Here is a 16,633-nt window from a genome sequence, read left to right as displayed (position 1 = left end):
ATTAAACTTGCCCCCTCCATTCTCTTCAACATCCTACTAAAAACCTCCATCATGATTTTTTTTTTATTAAAAAACATAGGAGATAGTGGATTCCTTCTTAATCCCCTTGAGCTTCCAAAAAATCAGTTGGAGACCCATCTACCAAAGTAGAGAATTGAACTGTGAAAATACAAGTACGAATCTATTTACACCGCTTCTCCCCAAAACCCATTCTCTTCAACAAATTTTGGAGTGCCTCCCAATTCATATGATCATAAGCTTTCCCAATATCTAGCTTACAGATAAACCCTTGGAATATTTCTCTTCACTTGGCTATTCACATATTCATTCGCGATAAGAACTGAGTCAAGTATTTGTCTTCCACCCACAAAGCCATTTTGGGACTAAGAAATTTGTTGAACTAGTACCCCTCCCAAATGATTTTCCAAAACCTTAACCAAGATTTTATACACACTCCCCACCAAACTAATAGGCCAAAAATCTCTAATATTTGAGGTATTATTCTTTTTAGGGATAAGGGCAATGAAAGTAGCATTGAGAGATTTTTCAAACTTACTATATTGATAGAATTCTTTGAAAATAGTTAATACCTATTTCTCCACAACTATCCAACAATGGTGGAAAAGAGCCATAGAGAAGCCATCCAAACTTCCATATCTCTAACAACATGAAGGATCTCCTCCTTCTCAAACTTCCTTTCGAGCCACCCTCCTCCCCACCCCCACCCAATTTGATCAAACTCCAAACTGTCCTCAAAAGGTCTCTACTCCTCTGTCTCTTGATATAAATCTTTTTTTAAACTGTTGTGAGGGAAACGTGTGTTGGGTTTGTTAACTTAACCCTAACACATTAAATATTATATATATAAAATAATGAGTACAATGATATTACTATTTTACCCCTATCGTATACCCATAACAAAAACTATACTACCTAGGCAGCCACCTCAGATTCCTCCTCATATATCACCGCATCCACTCTAAAATACCCAAATGATTATACCTTCTATGAGTTTTCCATCTTGTGAAAAAACTTAGTATTATTATCTCCTTCCTTGATACATAACATTCTCGATTTCTATCTCGATGATATTGCTTCCAAGGTAAGAAAATGTTCAACCAAGGACCGTACTTCAACCCTTTCACGCTTCTCCACATTTGTGAGTCCAAGCTCCCCTTCCGTAGCATCTAATTTCTTCAAATCATCCAATAATTTTTTCTTCTTTCAAAGCCTTCAACTTTTTGGCAAGCACAAAGCTAGGAGTACCAAAAAAGGAATGTTGATTCCACCAAGATTGAATACTATCCACGAACCCATCCAACTTTAACCACATGTTTTCAAACTGGAAAGGGCTTTTTTTCCCTCGCCATTATCCTGCCTCCAAAAGGATTGGATAATGGCCTGAAATAGGATGAGGTAAGGTTTGCAAGTGCTCCTCCCAATCATGAGAAACCAAAGCTCTATTTATACTAAACGTCAAAGGCTGGTCTGTGCCACTAGACCAAGTACACCTCCCTCCTTCCAAAGGCAAATCAATCAAATTAAGATCCTCAATAAACTCTTAAAATTTTTCCATAGCTGGAGTCAGTCTTGAACCTCCCATCCGCTCACTTAGAAAACATACAATGTTGAAGTCCCCAATGTAGCACCACGGTACACTTTAATATTGTTGAATACCAACAAACTCATCCCACATGTGACCTTCTCATTATCGTCATTTGGGCCATATACCCTAAGCAAGCCCACAGAAAACCATCCTCCACTCCTTGCCACCGAACTAACACAGAAAAAGTTCCCACCATATCCTCCAATTTTTCCAAAACCCTTCTATCCCACATAATCAGGACTCCACCCACTATTTGATCAGCATCCAAAGCAACCCAATCCAAATAAGGGCAACTTCACAAACTACAAACCATTTGTCTATCCATGCCAGCAATTTTAGTTTATTGTAAACAAACAACATCACTCCTCCACCCTCGTAACAAATTTCTTACTATGATGCGTTTCCAAGAGTCATTCAAACCTATAACATTCAATGAGATCATTTTTAGCTTCATCTAAGCACAAAAATCCCTTAGCCTAAGGTCTACACAGCCAACTCCTTATCTCCTATTGTAATTAACCAAGGAAATTAAATTCCTTAATTTGCTCATGCCCTTGTACTTAGATTTGGCTGTTTTGTTACCTGGAGTAGCTTCCCTATTCAACAAATTGGCAGCCTCCATTTCTTGTTCAACCTTTGTAACAAAGCAATACACTTCTTCTCGTATCAATTTAAAGGAAGACCAACCAATTTACTGAATGGATGAATTCTATATTTCACCAGCCTGAAATGTCACTATCATCAAAACACAATACCTGACTGACGTTATCCAGTTCCATCGACAAATCCAAGCCCGTGGCCCAAACAGTAGGGATAATCGTCATTAAAGGATTACAATCAAAAGGGTTGTCACCCACACGAGAGCCCAGAAAATCAACCTCTCCCTCCACCAAAACACTCTCCCAACAAAACCAGTCATCCTAAGAAGGTATCACCATGATGCAAGGCCGATCCAACTCACAAATAGGACTTGACCCTAGCCGTACAACATCCACCACCTCACACAGTCTTGCCCCCCTCGCACATCCAATCAAAGCCATCTCGGAGCAAAAAGACTCCACCCTAAACGCCACAGTCTCATCCCCACCCTTATCGCCCAAGGCCACAGACCCAGTACTCAACAAACCCAGAAAAATATCAGAGAAGTGTCTAACAGATTGCGACAAAGGTTGAAAAGACAACGACCACCAAATTGCCGAGACTAGCCCACATTGGTAGCATCAATTTGGTCCCTACATTTTGGTAGTAGTCAATTTAGTCCCTATTATTTTTCAACTTGCAATCAATTTGGTCCAAAATGCCTACATGGCAAAAAAATTCCACAATTGGACATTTGATTTAAAAAAATAATTACGATGCTGATGTATGTAAATTTTATTGGCCTTATCAGTGCTTAGGTGGAAAAAATTTCACATCAGACAAATAAAATAAAATAAAAATTAAAAGGTTGAATTTAAGGAATAATTTTAATTAAATAAAATTCCAAGCTTTTCTTGCACTTTCTTGGCATCCAAACACCACCCTAGATAGACTATTTGAGAGGGAAGATACACAATTTTCCATCCAATTCAAAGAATCAAAAGACATTGCACACAAAAAAAAAATTCCAAACCCTCCTAAAAAAGAACAAATCCAAAGCAGATCTAATTCATCAGTGGATGGTGCATCAGATCCAAAGTGTGATACAATTGTTTTGCCAGAAGATCGCTATAGTTCCTTTACAGATCTGTGTTATTCCTAATGAGCTTCGTGTTTTCAAGCTTGAGCTTTCGCATGTGTAGTTCGCATATGTCAGAGCCAGAGATTGACAATCCTCTTCCTGCTTTCAGATCTGATCCAATTGAGGCTTGAGAGGATCTGACTTCAGTGCTAATACTGGTCTTGTAGTTACAATTTTACACGAACCAGACTTGAATCCCTGATTCACACAAATCCACCCAAAAAACAATACTTAATTAACAATTTTTTCATATATTTTTGGTAAAATTCAAAATTAAAAACAAGTTCCCAATCAATAAATATCATTTTTCTTCTGTTTACATTACCGATCCGGAAATGAAAGCCTAGTTTCAGCAATGAAACTCATTCACTTCAATTAAAACAATATAAAGGTGGTGGAGTTGGGAAGCATGGGAGTGAGAAGTGAAGCTTTGTTTTGTGTGTAATTGTGTAAGGTCTTTTGATTCTTTGAATTGGTACTGTGTATCTGGGTTGCACTTTGGTTCCGAAGAAAGTGCATTAAAAGCTTGAAATTTTATTTATTTAATTTAATTTATTAAATTCAGCCTTTTATTTTATTTTTCTGATGTGTATTTTTTTGCCACCTAAGCACTGATGTGGCCAATTTAGACACATCATATTTAATCTTTTAATATAAGATGTGCCAATTGTGTAATCTGTTTGCCACATGGACATTTTCCATTAGTGAGTTAATGGTAGGGGCCAAATTGATCGCTACCAAAATGTAGAGATCAAATTGACTGACCCCAAAATGTAGGACCAAAATTGTATTTTCATCTCAGTTTTTTGAACTAGATTTTATGACAAGAAATATAAAAGCATTTCTGCTGGTCAGGATGATGGTTGCTAAGGGTCCATTATGTTTTTGTAGGTTGGTATAAGCCTAGTATCGTGAAGTGATCATAATATATCTGATAAAAGCCTGTTGTGTGTTGTATTGCATGACTGGCTTTTTGAACTTTCTTTTTAGCCACAGTTCACTTCTGCATTTTGTCAGGTATATTGAGGCAAGTAAAGCTCGCATTTATAATTCCAGGGGTCATTCAGTTTCATCAGTAGCACAGGCAGTCCTGTTGTATGTATTTGAGAACATACTAAAATTGCTGCATCCGTTCATGCCTTTCGTAACTGAGGAATTATGGCAGGTAAATGTTTTCTCTAATATTTCAACACTTGTGTTGAATTTAACTTAGCAGGCTATGAGTGTTTTAGTGGCTCTTTAATGTTTTCTTCCATTTAAATGTTATGTTTGGATAGATATCTGTTGAGGTTTGTATGAATTCAGGTATGGTGTTGGGTATGATTTCAGCATTGGAATGGGTGTGTGTAGATGTGTCTGGCCCGTGTGGTGCCTACAATTTAGGATGCAGGGACTGCTGAAAACAGGATTGAAAATTTTCGTTTGGGTTTGGAGAAAAATAAGGAAAAAAAAAATACTACAGCCCATTTATTTTGACTTTTCCAATATCCAAATTGCAACTCTAGTGCCTTTTTTTTTTCTTCTTTTTCTCGGGCTGTTTTGTAAACCCAAATATCCAAATTAATAATTCTAGTGCATATGACAGGCCCAAATATTGTGATTAGTGACTAAAGTCCATATGGAGACCCAGGAGGGGAGAAAAAAAAAAAAAACCTGAGGGGGGGGGGGGGGGTTGACATGAAGAAGCAGAAGCACAAAAGGTAGAGTTATTTGAAAGTGTACCAAGGCAAATAGTGCTATGTAGTACCAATTGTATTATCAAGATGGTCTTTAAAGCATTCTAGAAATGAATAAGAAAAAAGAAACAAATGGGTAACATACATGAAAAGTACGAAGAAGAAGAAATGAACTAAAACTATGTAGCAACAAATATATGATGATAGTTTTGTGGATTTTTTTATCTCTTCTATAAACAGGCACTCCCTCAAAGGAAAGAAGCTCTTATGGTGTCTCATTGGCCACAGACATCACTTCCAAGACATGCAAACTCAATTAAAAAGTTCGAAAATTTTCAGGCTTTAGTGAGTAGATCCATTCTTGTTTCTCCCTCAAAACCTAACAAGCAACCTGCTTTTTTAAAATGTTAAGTGCTTTCATTCAATTTTTGTTCATTATGGTGTTTAGACTAGAGCAATCCGGAATGCTCGTGCTGAATATTCTGTTGAGCCAGGGAAGCGTATATCTGCATCCATTGTTGCAAGTGAAGAAGTCATCCAATATATATCTGTAAGTGCTGTCCATTTGTCTAGCCATGGTCTTGCATAATAAAATGTTGCAGTCCTAGATCTGCATAATAATTGTTATCATAGATGATTGTTGGGAAGAGATTGGACCTTATATATATATATATATATATATATATAGACACACATGCGCACATAAGTTTTGGCCCTATGGGGAAGGGAATGGGATTGAGAGTTGGAGTCTGGATAAATGTTTTATTCTAATTTCCCTCGTAGATGAGGAGAAGATCATATAGTGTAGAAACCTGTAAAGGCCATAAAGTTTGAAGTTCACAGTTCACTCTTATTATGAAGCTTTGAGGGGTGCCATAGGGGTCAGCTTTCCTTGGAGAAGTGTCTTGGGTGCTAAGGTGCCTAGAAATGTTGCTTTCTTCGCATGGACAGATTTAGACTCAATTTTGACAGTGGGTGGTCTTTGGGAATGTAATATGTTTATTGTTGATTAGTGTTGTATGTGCAAGAAAAGTGGGGAATCAATGGAATTTACTCCATTGCTTGGTGGCTATATATATTTGGTGTTTCCTGTGGATGCAATTTGGAGTTTTGTTGAGGATGATGGTTCAAATGCTAAGCTCTTGGAGAGGAAGTTCTTAGCTAGTAATCACTTGCATGGGTATGGGTGTGGATACGGTATGGTGATGCGGCAATTTTTGAAAAAATAGGACACGGGTACAGTGGGGATATTTATAGTAATTAATTATTAAATATATTTTTATTTTTATTTTCTATATATTACTAAGCATTTTTTTTTTCATATAATGGTAAACACATATCAACTTAAGAGCTATAGTAGATAAAGTGAATATGTAACCATTACATGATATTCTAAAATTAGAATACAAGATTAAAAGTTTGAAACTAGAAATAAATAAAAGATAAGTGTTCAAGACAATCAAACTTCATTATCTTCAACATGAATAGCTTCACTACAAACTTCACTTTCACTAATAGCAACACTACTAGTAGTATAACCAATAAGATTGGCCTCCAACTCTAGCTCATCAAGTGTAAGCGTAGCAATCTCAAGAATTCCAACCGCTCCATGTATGTCATTCTAATTCCGAGTATCTCTTGCAATATTTCACATCTTTGTTGCTACAAGGGCATACTCCTCATGGTGCCTTGACAGAATTCAAAGATTAGACTGCACAAATACCAAATCCTCAGCATGTGTAAGAGCCATTTTTTTTTTCTTGTTAAAGAATGAATGAATTTGTATGTGCTCCACTTCCTCTCAGCACATGAGGATGAACAAGGTTGTCCAAGAAGTTTAAAGGCAAGGGTTTGAAGCCTTGGTAATGAAGACCCATGGTATTACCACCAAACCAAGGGATCTAAGAGCCACCTATTCTTCAAGGCATCTGGTGAAGGAAACCTCCCCACTAAAAATGTACCAAACTCAACTTTCACCACTGTTAATTCATACTCATCTTCAAAGTATCACTTCAAACACTTGCTCCTTTCGAAAAAAAAATTCATGATCTTAATGTGGAGGGAGATTCTTTGGATTCTCCGAAAGCCATTCAACAAAGCAATACCCAGTTAAAAAAAAAAACAAAAAACAAAAATGGAAGATGAAGCAATCCTTTTACTAGAAGAGGGAATTAAGGAAATTAAAAAAATGAATGTACTTAGGAATTAAGGAACAAATCAGGCAATGTAGTGGTGTACAATATCGATCAATGAGTATATCATATGCCACATTAAAGAAATGAGCAATACTAATCTTCTTGCAAGCCTTCACGCCGACACCTTTTCTATCATTGAATCTCACATTTCATACACAAGATGAAGACAGGGTTTATTTGTGTCAGCTGATCAAAGCATATCATAAATAGTAAATAGGTGTCGTGAATTCAATGATTTAATGAACAACATCCCACCATAATGTAGGGATTCGAAGGGGGCTGCTGTTTAGGCTTAGAATTGATTAAAAGGAATGAGAGTTGCTTAGAACAATAAACAAGATGTGACGAAACCTTCTTAAGAGAAATCCATATCTTGAAAATAGCACTAGGCTAATCTATGTAATTGCATTCAAAACTAATCACAAAGTAACTACAATGTGGTACTTATACTAGTTGTTTGGTATTGGAGCCTTCTAGATGCTTGACAAGTGTCTAAATCCTAACGGCTAATGCTTAAGCAATCATCTAACTAACTAACTAACTATTTACAAGAGGATTAGGATGCAACAACTTGAAATGCCCTGCATCAGGACTCTTCCAGTTAAGAAGCACTTGACCTCAAGTGCTCTTGGTTGCCACAAGATTTGTATGAATTTTTAGCCTTCTAGGATGATGCAGTTGCATTGTGTAATGAGTTTTCTACTGTTTGCAGCACACCAAAGGCTGCTGCTTCTGCACAGCAATGTCCCTCACAACTGAACCAACCTTCATCTTGACCATTGGCTTGGGGTTTACTTTCCTCTTCTTTGGTTGCAAATAGTAGGGGTGTACCATCTTGTTCATAATGTGTGTGCTACACCTTCTACCATGGGTAGTTTTCCTATCATGTTGACATGGCCTTCCACTTGCAAGTAAGAGATGACAAGCATTCATGGTCTTCTTATAATAAAGAACACAATCTTGAAAGCTATTGATTGATAAGAACCCTCTTGTAACTCTAACTTCACCTCCTTCTTCCTCTATATTAGCATCTACTTCTTCTTCCAAAAATGGATCATACACTAGTTCTTGAATGCATTCCTTCACTTTATTGCTTTCAATCGGCAATATGCAATTCCTTCCACCATCAAGGATTTTCCTTCCAACTGCATGGCTGACTTCCACTTGTTAGGGGCTTCATAGACTTGTCCTCCTCAATTGTAACACTCGAAATTCCATTGCTTGTGCCATGCTTGCATGCAATAGCTGCCTTTGATAGACCAGGTACTGCATTAACAATAAAACACTATGCTGCATTTTCCTTGTCCTTCTTGGTCTGCCAATAATCATTCTTGGTTGGCCAAGATTGCTGCCATGGACTTGCACTTGCTGGTACTTGGTTTCTTAAGGCTTCCAATGCAAATTTTTGAAGATGGTATGCATATAGTTGAAAGGCAGGAATTTCTTTTGTAATTGTCTCTTCATTTTGAACCATTCTTGCACCTTTCCTTTTCTCATTCTCACTCTTTGGACCTGCAATTGCCTCCACCAAACAAATGCCCTGCCCTTGAGTTTATTTGCTACCAATTTCACCTTCTTGTAGTATGGTACCTCATGGAAATCAAAGATTGTTTCACTTGGTTAATCCAGTCCACAAAATCTTCGTGATTAAAGCTACCATAGAACTCAGATAACTCAATCTTGAAGTTGGATTCCCACTTTTGCTCATAATCCCCTGGTTGCAGAACAGGAATTTGCCTTCCATGTCATATCCTTGGGCTGTGAGCAAAAGGATCCTCATAACTTTCTTCATTTGATGCCTCACTTCCATGATATCACGGTTGTTTGGCTGCTGTATTTTGTCTCTTCAAACCTACTCAGTCAAGGCATGGATTTGCCTCCTCAACGCTTCCACTTCATATTCTAAGGCAAAGTGCTGCTCCAAAACTTCTGGATCATTGGCTGCATGAGTCTCCAAGGCTGCCTCTTGAACCACTACTTTCATCCCTTTGTCCTTCCTTTCCTTCTCAAACACCATCATTCACTACCAATTGGCTCTGATACCAATTTAATGCAGGTATTCTAAGGGGGCTGCTATTTAGGCTTAGAATCGATTAAGGGAAATGAGAGTTGCTTAGAACAGTGAACAAGGTGTGACAAAACCTTCTTAAGAGAAATCCATCTCTTGAAAATAGCACTAGGCTAATCTATGTAATTGCATTCAAAACTAATCACAAAGTAACTACAATGCGGTACTTATACTAGTTGTTTGGCATTGGAGCCTTCTAGATACTTGACAAGTGTCTAAATCCTAATGGCTAATGCTTAAGCAAGCGTCTAACTAACTAACTAACTAACTATTTACAAGAGGATTAGAATGCAACAACTTGAAATGCCTTGCATCACACCAAGGATCACTTAAAATCAATTCTTTTACTTTTTGAGCTTTTCCAACATCATCCTCCTTATAAGAAAGACCATTGGTCACTAATAACCATGGTTTGAAGGCATCTTTTTATCAACTTCAACCTTTCAAGCACAACAATATCTGAAGCAAATCTAGTCTCAACAACAGAAAGTAGTTTTAAAGGACAAAACTCATTAAACATTGCCAATCTCATTGAATGGTTCATGATAAAAAAACGTATGAAGGACACATCATCAGCAATACGTGTAATCCAACTCATTCCTCATATGTAACTTCATTTATTTCAGTGTTTTTTGCTACACAAATATTTTTCAAAGCTAGATTAAGAATGTAGACAACACATGATGTCCAAAATATTTAGGTGAGCTCACCGTCAATAAGAGATCCAGCAGCTTTCATCAGTCAGTGATGACTTGGACAACTTTTTCATGTCCAATCTCTTTTATAACATCCTTCAATAACCTAATAATATAATGCTTGTCTTTGTACTCACTTGACCCATCAATTGCCTTTATAAAAATTGGACCCCCATTTGATGTAGCCATAAAATTAATAAGAGGCCTCCTTTGTGGGTCTGTCCACCCATCAAAAAATAAACTTACACCATTCGCAATCCAAGTGTCCCTAATTGGTTTCAAAAGTCTTTCACCATTTGCTCTTTCTTATTGCAAGTGTTGTTCTTAATGCATTGTACCCAGGAGGAACATAACCTGGTATGTTATGGGTAGCTGCATATGTGTAGGGATTACGATAATTTGGGTTCCTTGGAAAGTGAAATGGAAGCCCACTGGTTAAGAATGTCCTAGCAATTGTCCAATTCAGCTCTAGCAGCATTCTGGAATACTTTCTCCAAAGGAGATTTTGCATTCACCTTCTTCTTCTTACCATCCTACATTGCATCTGAAAACTACTACCACTCCCTTCCCTTTCCCCATATGAGGGAAGAGGCCCATGGAGGCAGCGGTAAGGGAATTTGACATTTTTATCATTCTCTATCCTAATTTTCTCAACCTCATCTTGCAATTTTTGCATTAAATTTATGCTCTAGTGTCACTTTTGAACACACTCTAATACCATGATCAATAATTTAAATAAATGAGCCTTGGCCATAGAATAGGATCCTGTGAACACCATACCACAATAGTTGCACTTAAAAGATGTGTTTCCACTTGTTCCAGAATCGCTAGCTTTTTCCAATTTAGTAACATATTTCCAAAGACGAGCTTCATTCGAACATAATGAGCTAGTAGCCTCCATTAAAAATTAAGTTTAACCTACAAATATTTTGAAAATTTTATAATAACTAAATAAGCGATCAACATAATTTTTTTCAATCAAGTAATCAACTCAACAATTCAACCTTCAAGCAAGGAAATAACCTAGGAAAGCAACTCATGAACTCAAGCAAGGAAAATAGAGGGAGATTGAGCGAAAGTGAGAGTGAGCCAAAGAGAGAGATTGATTGAACAATAGAAAGAGAGAAAGAGAAAGCGACAGAAAACATACCTTCGGCCGTTGGCCTTTGCTTTCACCGATGTACTTCACTGCATTCGTCGATGGTCTTTGCTGCTTTCACCATAGGACAGAGACCAAGAGTGAAGTGAGAGAAGGAGAGGGATCGGGAGAGAGATTTGAGATTTAGGTTTAGCATTTTAGGTTTTGGACTTTTGTTTTGAGTTCTGCCCCGCAAACGCACCGTTTCATGCTTGTATTTTAAATTAAGTCTTTTTTTTATTTAATTTGTCGCAAGCCAAAAAAAAAAAAAAACGCCTGGAACACGCATGCAGCCGTGTCCCAGCTGCACGCCGTGTTGCGTTCACGTCCAACACGGGTACGGCAACCATTTAGCCATATCCGTGCTTTCCAGATTCTTAGAGCCATAAAGATTCTAAAGCTTGGAATGCAGTTCTTTTGTGCATCTTGTCGACAATTGGGCATGAGCAAAATAGTAGAAATTCTATTAGAATTGAATGGCCAATCTATAAGATCAAGCAATCTATTTTATGATATTTTTGTAATTAGATGATAGTGTTAAAATTCATTCTTGTTTAGTTTTAAAATTCATAGACACTCTAAATGTAAAATTGTAATTCTTACAACTATTTTATTTATCATAAAAGAGGCCAGACCTTGATGCAATGGAAAGTGTCCATTCAAGCAATGTGGTGGGTTCAAGTTTTTGGAATGAGCCTCTCCAAAAATGGGGGGTGAGGCACCAACCATCTCTCCCAAATTCCATGGAACCCTTGTGCATGGGTATGATGATTATAAATGATTTTTGTGGGATCTTGGAGTCAAAGAGCAGAACATCTAGAAATGGTTTTTAGTTACAAATGCTTGTCTGATCCTTGTGTGCTTTTTTTGAATGAGGAAAGGAAACAATTTACTGCACGAAGAAGTTGCTATTTGATTTGTCATATATAAACCTCCAGTCATCCTAATGTTCTCGAGATATCCGTGATTGAGTTAGGTTGATAACCTGGTAATCAATCTTTGGACACTGGGAGATTTGGATTATTGCAAAAGAAGTTCTATTTACCTTTCTCTTTGTAGCCTGACAAATCATTTTACCATGTTCTTTCTGATTTACGTACTTTTTGAATTTGATCCATCTCATTATTGTTGTCTTGGATCTGGTGTGTGCTGGTCTCTTGTTGAAATAGAAATCCTGGTATTATGCTTCTGTCAGTTAGCCATGTGGGCCATCCAAATGACCCTGCTTGATAAACTGGTAGTCATTAGAGGTTACTTGGATCACCAGGACGTGGTTTTTAGTTTTTTTTTTTTTTTTTTTTGGTAATCAACGTGGTTTTTAGTTACACATGCTTGTCTGATCCTTTTGTGCTTTTTTGTGAATGAGGAAAGGAAACAATTTACTTCATGAAGAAGTTGCTATTTGATTTGTTATATATAAACCTCCAGTCATCCTAAAGTTCTCGAGATACCCATGATTGAGTTAGGTTGATAACCTGGGAATCAATCTTTGGACATTGGGGGATTTGGATTATTGCAAAAGAAGTTCTATTTACTTTTCTCTTTGTAGCCTGACAATCTTTTTACCATGTTCTTTCTGATTTATGTAATTTTTGAATTTGATCCATCTCCGTATTGTTGTCTTGGATCTGGTGTATGCTGGTCTCTTGTTGAAATAGAAATCCTGGTATTATGCTTCTGTCAGTTAGCCATGTGAGCCGGATGACCCTGTTTGATAACCTGGTAGTCATTAGAGGTTATTTGGATAACAAGGCAGTTGGTAGCGTGATAGTCTTCCACAGATGTTCATTTACGTATGTATTTGTGTTATGCAGGAAGAAAAGGAGGTTTTAGCACTTCTCTCCCGGCTAGATGCACAAAATGTCCATTTTACAAATTCTCCTCCAGGCATGTTATCTTCCAAATATTGTTTTCCCCTTGGCCAAGAGCTGGATATGTACTTTATAAGTTTTAAGTTTTTTGGTCCTTTTTCTAAGACAAAGTGCTAAACCATTTTTCCCAATGGATGGAATGTAATACCTCAGGGGATGCAGAACAATCAGTCCACTTAGTAGCTGGTGAAGGACTAGAGGCGTATCTCCCTCTTGCTGATATGATTGATATCTCTGCTGAAGTTGAACGTCTTTCTAGGCGCCTTTCAAAGATGCAGACTGAGTATGATAGACTTAAAGCACGCCTAAGTTCTCCTAAAGTATGAACTTTTTTACTTATTGTTAATGCCCTTCACTTTTATATGCATCAGCTCAAAGTGCTAAACTAATAAATGCACTAGAATTAAATTACCATTGCAGTATGCTACTGCATGCACGACACACATCATGCTTTTTCTTTCTTATCATCATTTCAAATTCCTATCATTATTGAAGAGAAGAAATGAGAAAAGTCAAAAGCTTCCAACTTTAACAAGAAGTCTTATAGTTTAACATCATAATCAGACCTAGTGCTGTGCATCTGCCCATCAGTTTACCATGAAGAGAAGAACCATAAGAATTGAACTAACCACACATAGTATGGAATTCGATTAACCTCTCAAGTGGCATTGGGTTCTTAGGATATTCTTTGGCTTGCCTTCTCCTGATGTAGGACAAATTAAGGAATTTGTCTGTGTATTCAAGAGAGAAAATAGGGCTGTTTAGGGGCTCTGTGAATGGTTCCCATGAACATTAACTTTAGAAAGAAAGAAAGACAAGGAGAAAGAACCAACAAAGGCCAACGTGCATATTGCTCAAAACACTCCGTTTTATTAATCAACTCATTCCACCTCCTTGAATACATTGAGCACAATATATATAAAGACTCTTATACTAGCATTAAAAGGATTTCTATTATTATAGGACTACTAATAAAGCCTAATAAATACTTAACTTGTACCCAAAGAAAATAAACCTAAGAAACTTAGAATGCCCTAGAAAATTCTAGACTAAAGCAACTTACCAAAATACCCTTAATTTGTAGGTATTACGGAAGTTACAGATTTTCCCCTGATTATAAAATTGACCATAACTCATAAAATAAAACCCAAATTAAAAACTGTTTTAACCCTAGAAGACTCATACCTAGACCATCAAAATCCCATGACCTTCACTTTAACTGGACTTCACACATGGACCCCATAAAATAATTTTTTGAATAGGCGAATTTGCAAAGTAATACAAAATTAATCTTTCATGGCTTCATCATCTCCCACTACTGTTAACTGCTCAGCTGTTCCTGGGAAGTGACAGACACAAGGGACTTGTCTGTTTCTTCTGTTGACTGCAAAGGCATTCAAGGGTGTAAGACAACCGCCTCACGATTATGAGCACTACCTTGGCTAACTGACCATTCTGTATAATCTCTTCTGTTTTGGTGACCTTTTAAAGGTGTAGGTCACACCATATGGGGTGGTATGTGCTATACACTCTGAAAACTTGAAACATGTTGCTGAATTTTGAAATAGGAATTTGGTTCTGTAGATAATTTTTGGGTATTACCTTGGATCTAGAAGGATTTGATAAGCCTTCAGGTTATCTACAATGACTGAGAAAATTAAACACAGTGCTAAACTAATAATACTGTACTACGAAAGTATACACAATGGAGGAGACTAATTCCACTTTGGGCTACTTTTGAGTTTTGGCTGGGTTTAACTATTTTAAGGTTAATCCATATACACCTAAAACATTGTTGGTTATTTTAATTTTTTGTGAGCAAGCTAAAAAATCCTAGTTTGAAACAATTGGCATAGTGGGATGCACTGCTCTATAATTGGTTTTCCACCTGGTTTATCTCTTTCACTATAAAAAGGGAGGAAACAAAGTGGCTGCCACCTAGTTAAATTACTTAATGCATTCTGCATATTTTCTTGGCATCAGCTATTAGCCGGTGGGTCCACTTAGCCAAATTCTTTCTAGATTGAATGTTATATCTCTAATAGCCAATTGATTTATTGATGCTTTTCTGCCTGTTCTCCAAATGATGGACCCTTTCCTTACGTTCCCCAGAACTCTAAACGGCTAATATTTTTTATTTTGCTTTTAATGAGCTAGGAATTGATCATTTTCCACTAGGACGCTATCACCCATCTTCAATATGTATTATGGAGAATGTTGCTATGCTATAGCAAGGTGGAATATGGGGAATGAACCAATTTATATCACGTCGACTCAGTTGTCATGGTGTTTTCCCCGTCATAATTATTGTGGTGTGTCTCTTACAATTTCTATCTTGCTCTCTACAGTTTGTGGAGAAAGCACCGGAGGATGTTGTCCATGGGGTCCAAGAAAAAGCAGCAGAAGCAGAAGAGAAAATAATTCTCACCAAAAACCGGCTAGCTCTTCTCAAATCAAGTGTTCTAGTCACAGAATAGGCTTCATTAGTGACTGAATTATGTCTTTTGAGCCTGAATCCTCTTGGCAGCATTGTCACTGGATATATCTCATTGCTTGTTCAAACTCTAGTTTCTAGCTGTTCAAGATTGAAGATTAACACCCTCTTCATCATTTAAGCGTTTGGCAGCTACGGATGTGACAAGCTCCATACAAATATTAGAAAGTCTGCATTAATGAAAGCTTCTATACCTTGCTTCACATACGAGTTAAAACCAGTGGATAATTGGTTGTGATGGATGTCTACACATTCTTCGTTCCTGTAGTTCCAAAGTTGTGGCCATGGCCATGTCAATGTACAGTTAATGCACTTCGCAACATTTTAATATACTAGTCGATAACTTGATATCTTGCGTGGTGCATTTTCAAAAATTTTGTTAAGAAATAATCGTATAGAGTTCATCAATAATCTTCTTGTTAGTCATGATTACATTACGAAGTTTGCTAGTAAAACTAAATTCAACTAAACCCTAGTTTCAGCCTTTTTTTTTATTCCAAAGCTTGGTATCATCTGTCATGTAGTGCTTTGTCATGAATTGTAAGAAGGGAGGGAAAGGAGAAAAATACATTTTCAATGTTTTAAGAATGCATAGACCTCAGCATCAAAGAAAAAAAGAACCACTGTCCACGTCAATATTTAATATATATAAATAAATAAATAAAAAAGAGTACCCCTATAAAACTTTCAAATCATCATAATACACAACATTTTATAAATTTACATAATATGCACAAATTCAATAATTATAAAATTAAAGCCAAAGAGTAAGGGCTACATAAAGAATTAGATTTGAGCACATAGATTTGCAAGATATCAATTATCAAATTTAAATTTGCATATGTTTCACAAATATTAGCAATTATTATAATGAAACATTAAAATTTGGTTATTCCAATTACACCCACATGAATGAAAGTTGGAAAGTAAGAAAATGACATTCTAATATTAGTGATGAGATGTTCTAGATCGTAACCTTTGTATAAATGATTGTAGCTATTTTTACCAAACAATAAAAATAAAAAGAAACCTGGTATGGCGTTTTGCTACCATATTTTCTAGTAGGGGATTAAAAGGGAATTCGATTAACGAAACAAACAATGATTTATAAGCTGTAAGTATAGTCTCTACAAATTATATGATAGGATAATACTCATATCTTTTTCGCCC

At 36.7% G+C, this 16,633-nt stretch overlaps 1 protein-coding gene across 2 annotated transcripts in view; it reads left to right on the top strand.

Moving 5' to 3' along the window:
• LOC142610591 (valine--tRNA ligase, chloroplastic/mitochondrial 2) overlaps positions 1 to 15,918 on the top strand; it is a 76,613-nt gene extending 60,695 nt beyond the window's left edge. For both annotated transcript variants that reach the window (XM_075782438.1, XM_075782439.1), the window contains 6 exons: positions 4,344 to 4,491; positions 5,243 to 5,347; positions 5,451 to 5,552; positions 12,913 to 12,985; positions 13,123 to 13,289; positions 15,318 to 15,918. In XM_075782438.1, coding sequence (XP_075638553.1) covers positions 4,344 to 4,491; positions 5,243 to 5,347; positions 5,451 to 5,552; positions 12,913 to 12,985; positions 13,123 to 13,289; positions 15,318 to 15,446 — 724 coding nt within the window. In that variant the 3' untranslated portion in view covers positions 15,447 to 15,918. The remainder of the gene's footprint in view (positions 1 to 4,343; positions 4,492 to 5,242; positions 5,348 to 5,450; positions 5,553 to 12,912; positions 12,986 to 13,122; positions 13,290 to 15,317) is intronic.
• Positions 15,919 to 16,633: the final 715 nt, after the last annotated feature.

This window comes from Castanea sativa, chromosome 9 (genome assembly GCF_040712315.1).
Source record: "Castanea sativa cultivar Marrone di Chiusa Pesio chromosome 9, ASM4071231v1".
NCBI classification, from domain to species: Eukaryota; Viridiplantae; Streptophyta; class Magnoliopsida; order Fagales; family Fagaceae; genus Castanea; species Castanea sativa.
Note: the sequence above shows the minus strand (reverse complement) of the source record. Positions and strands in the feature narration are given on the sequence as shown.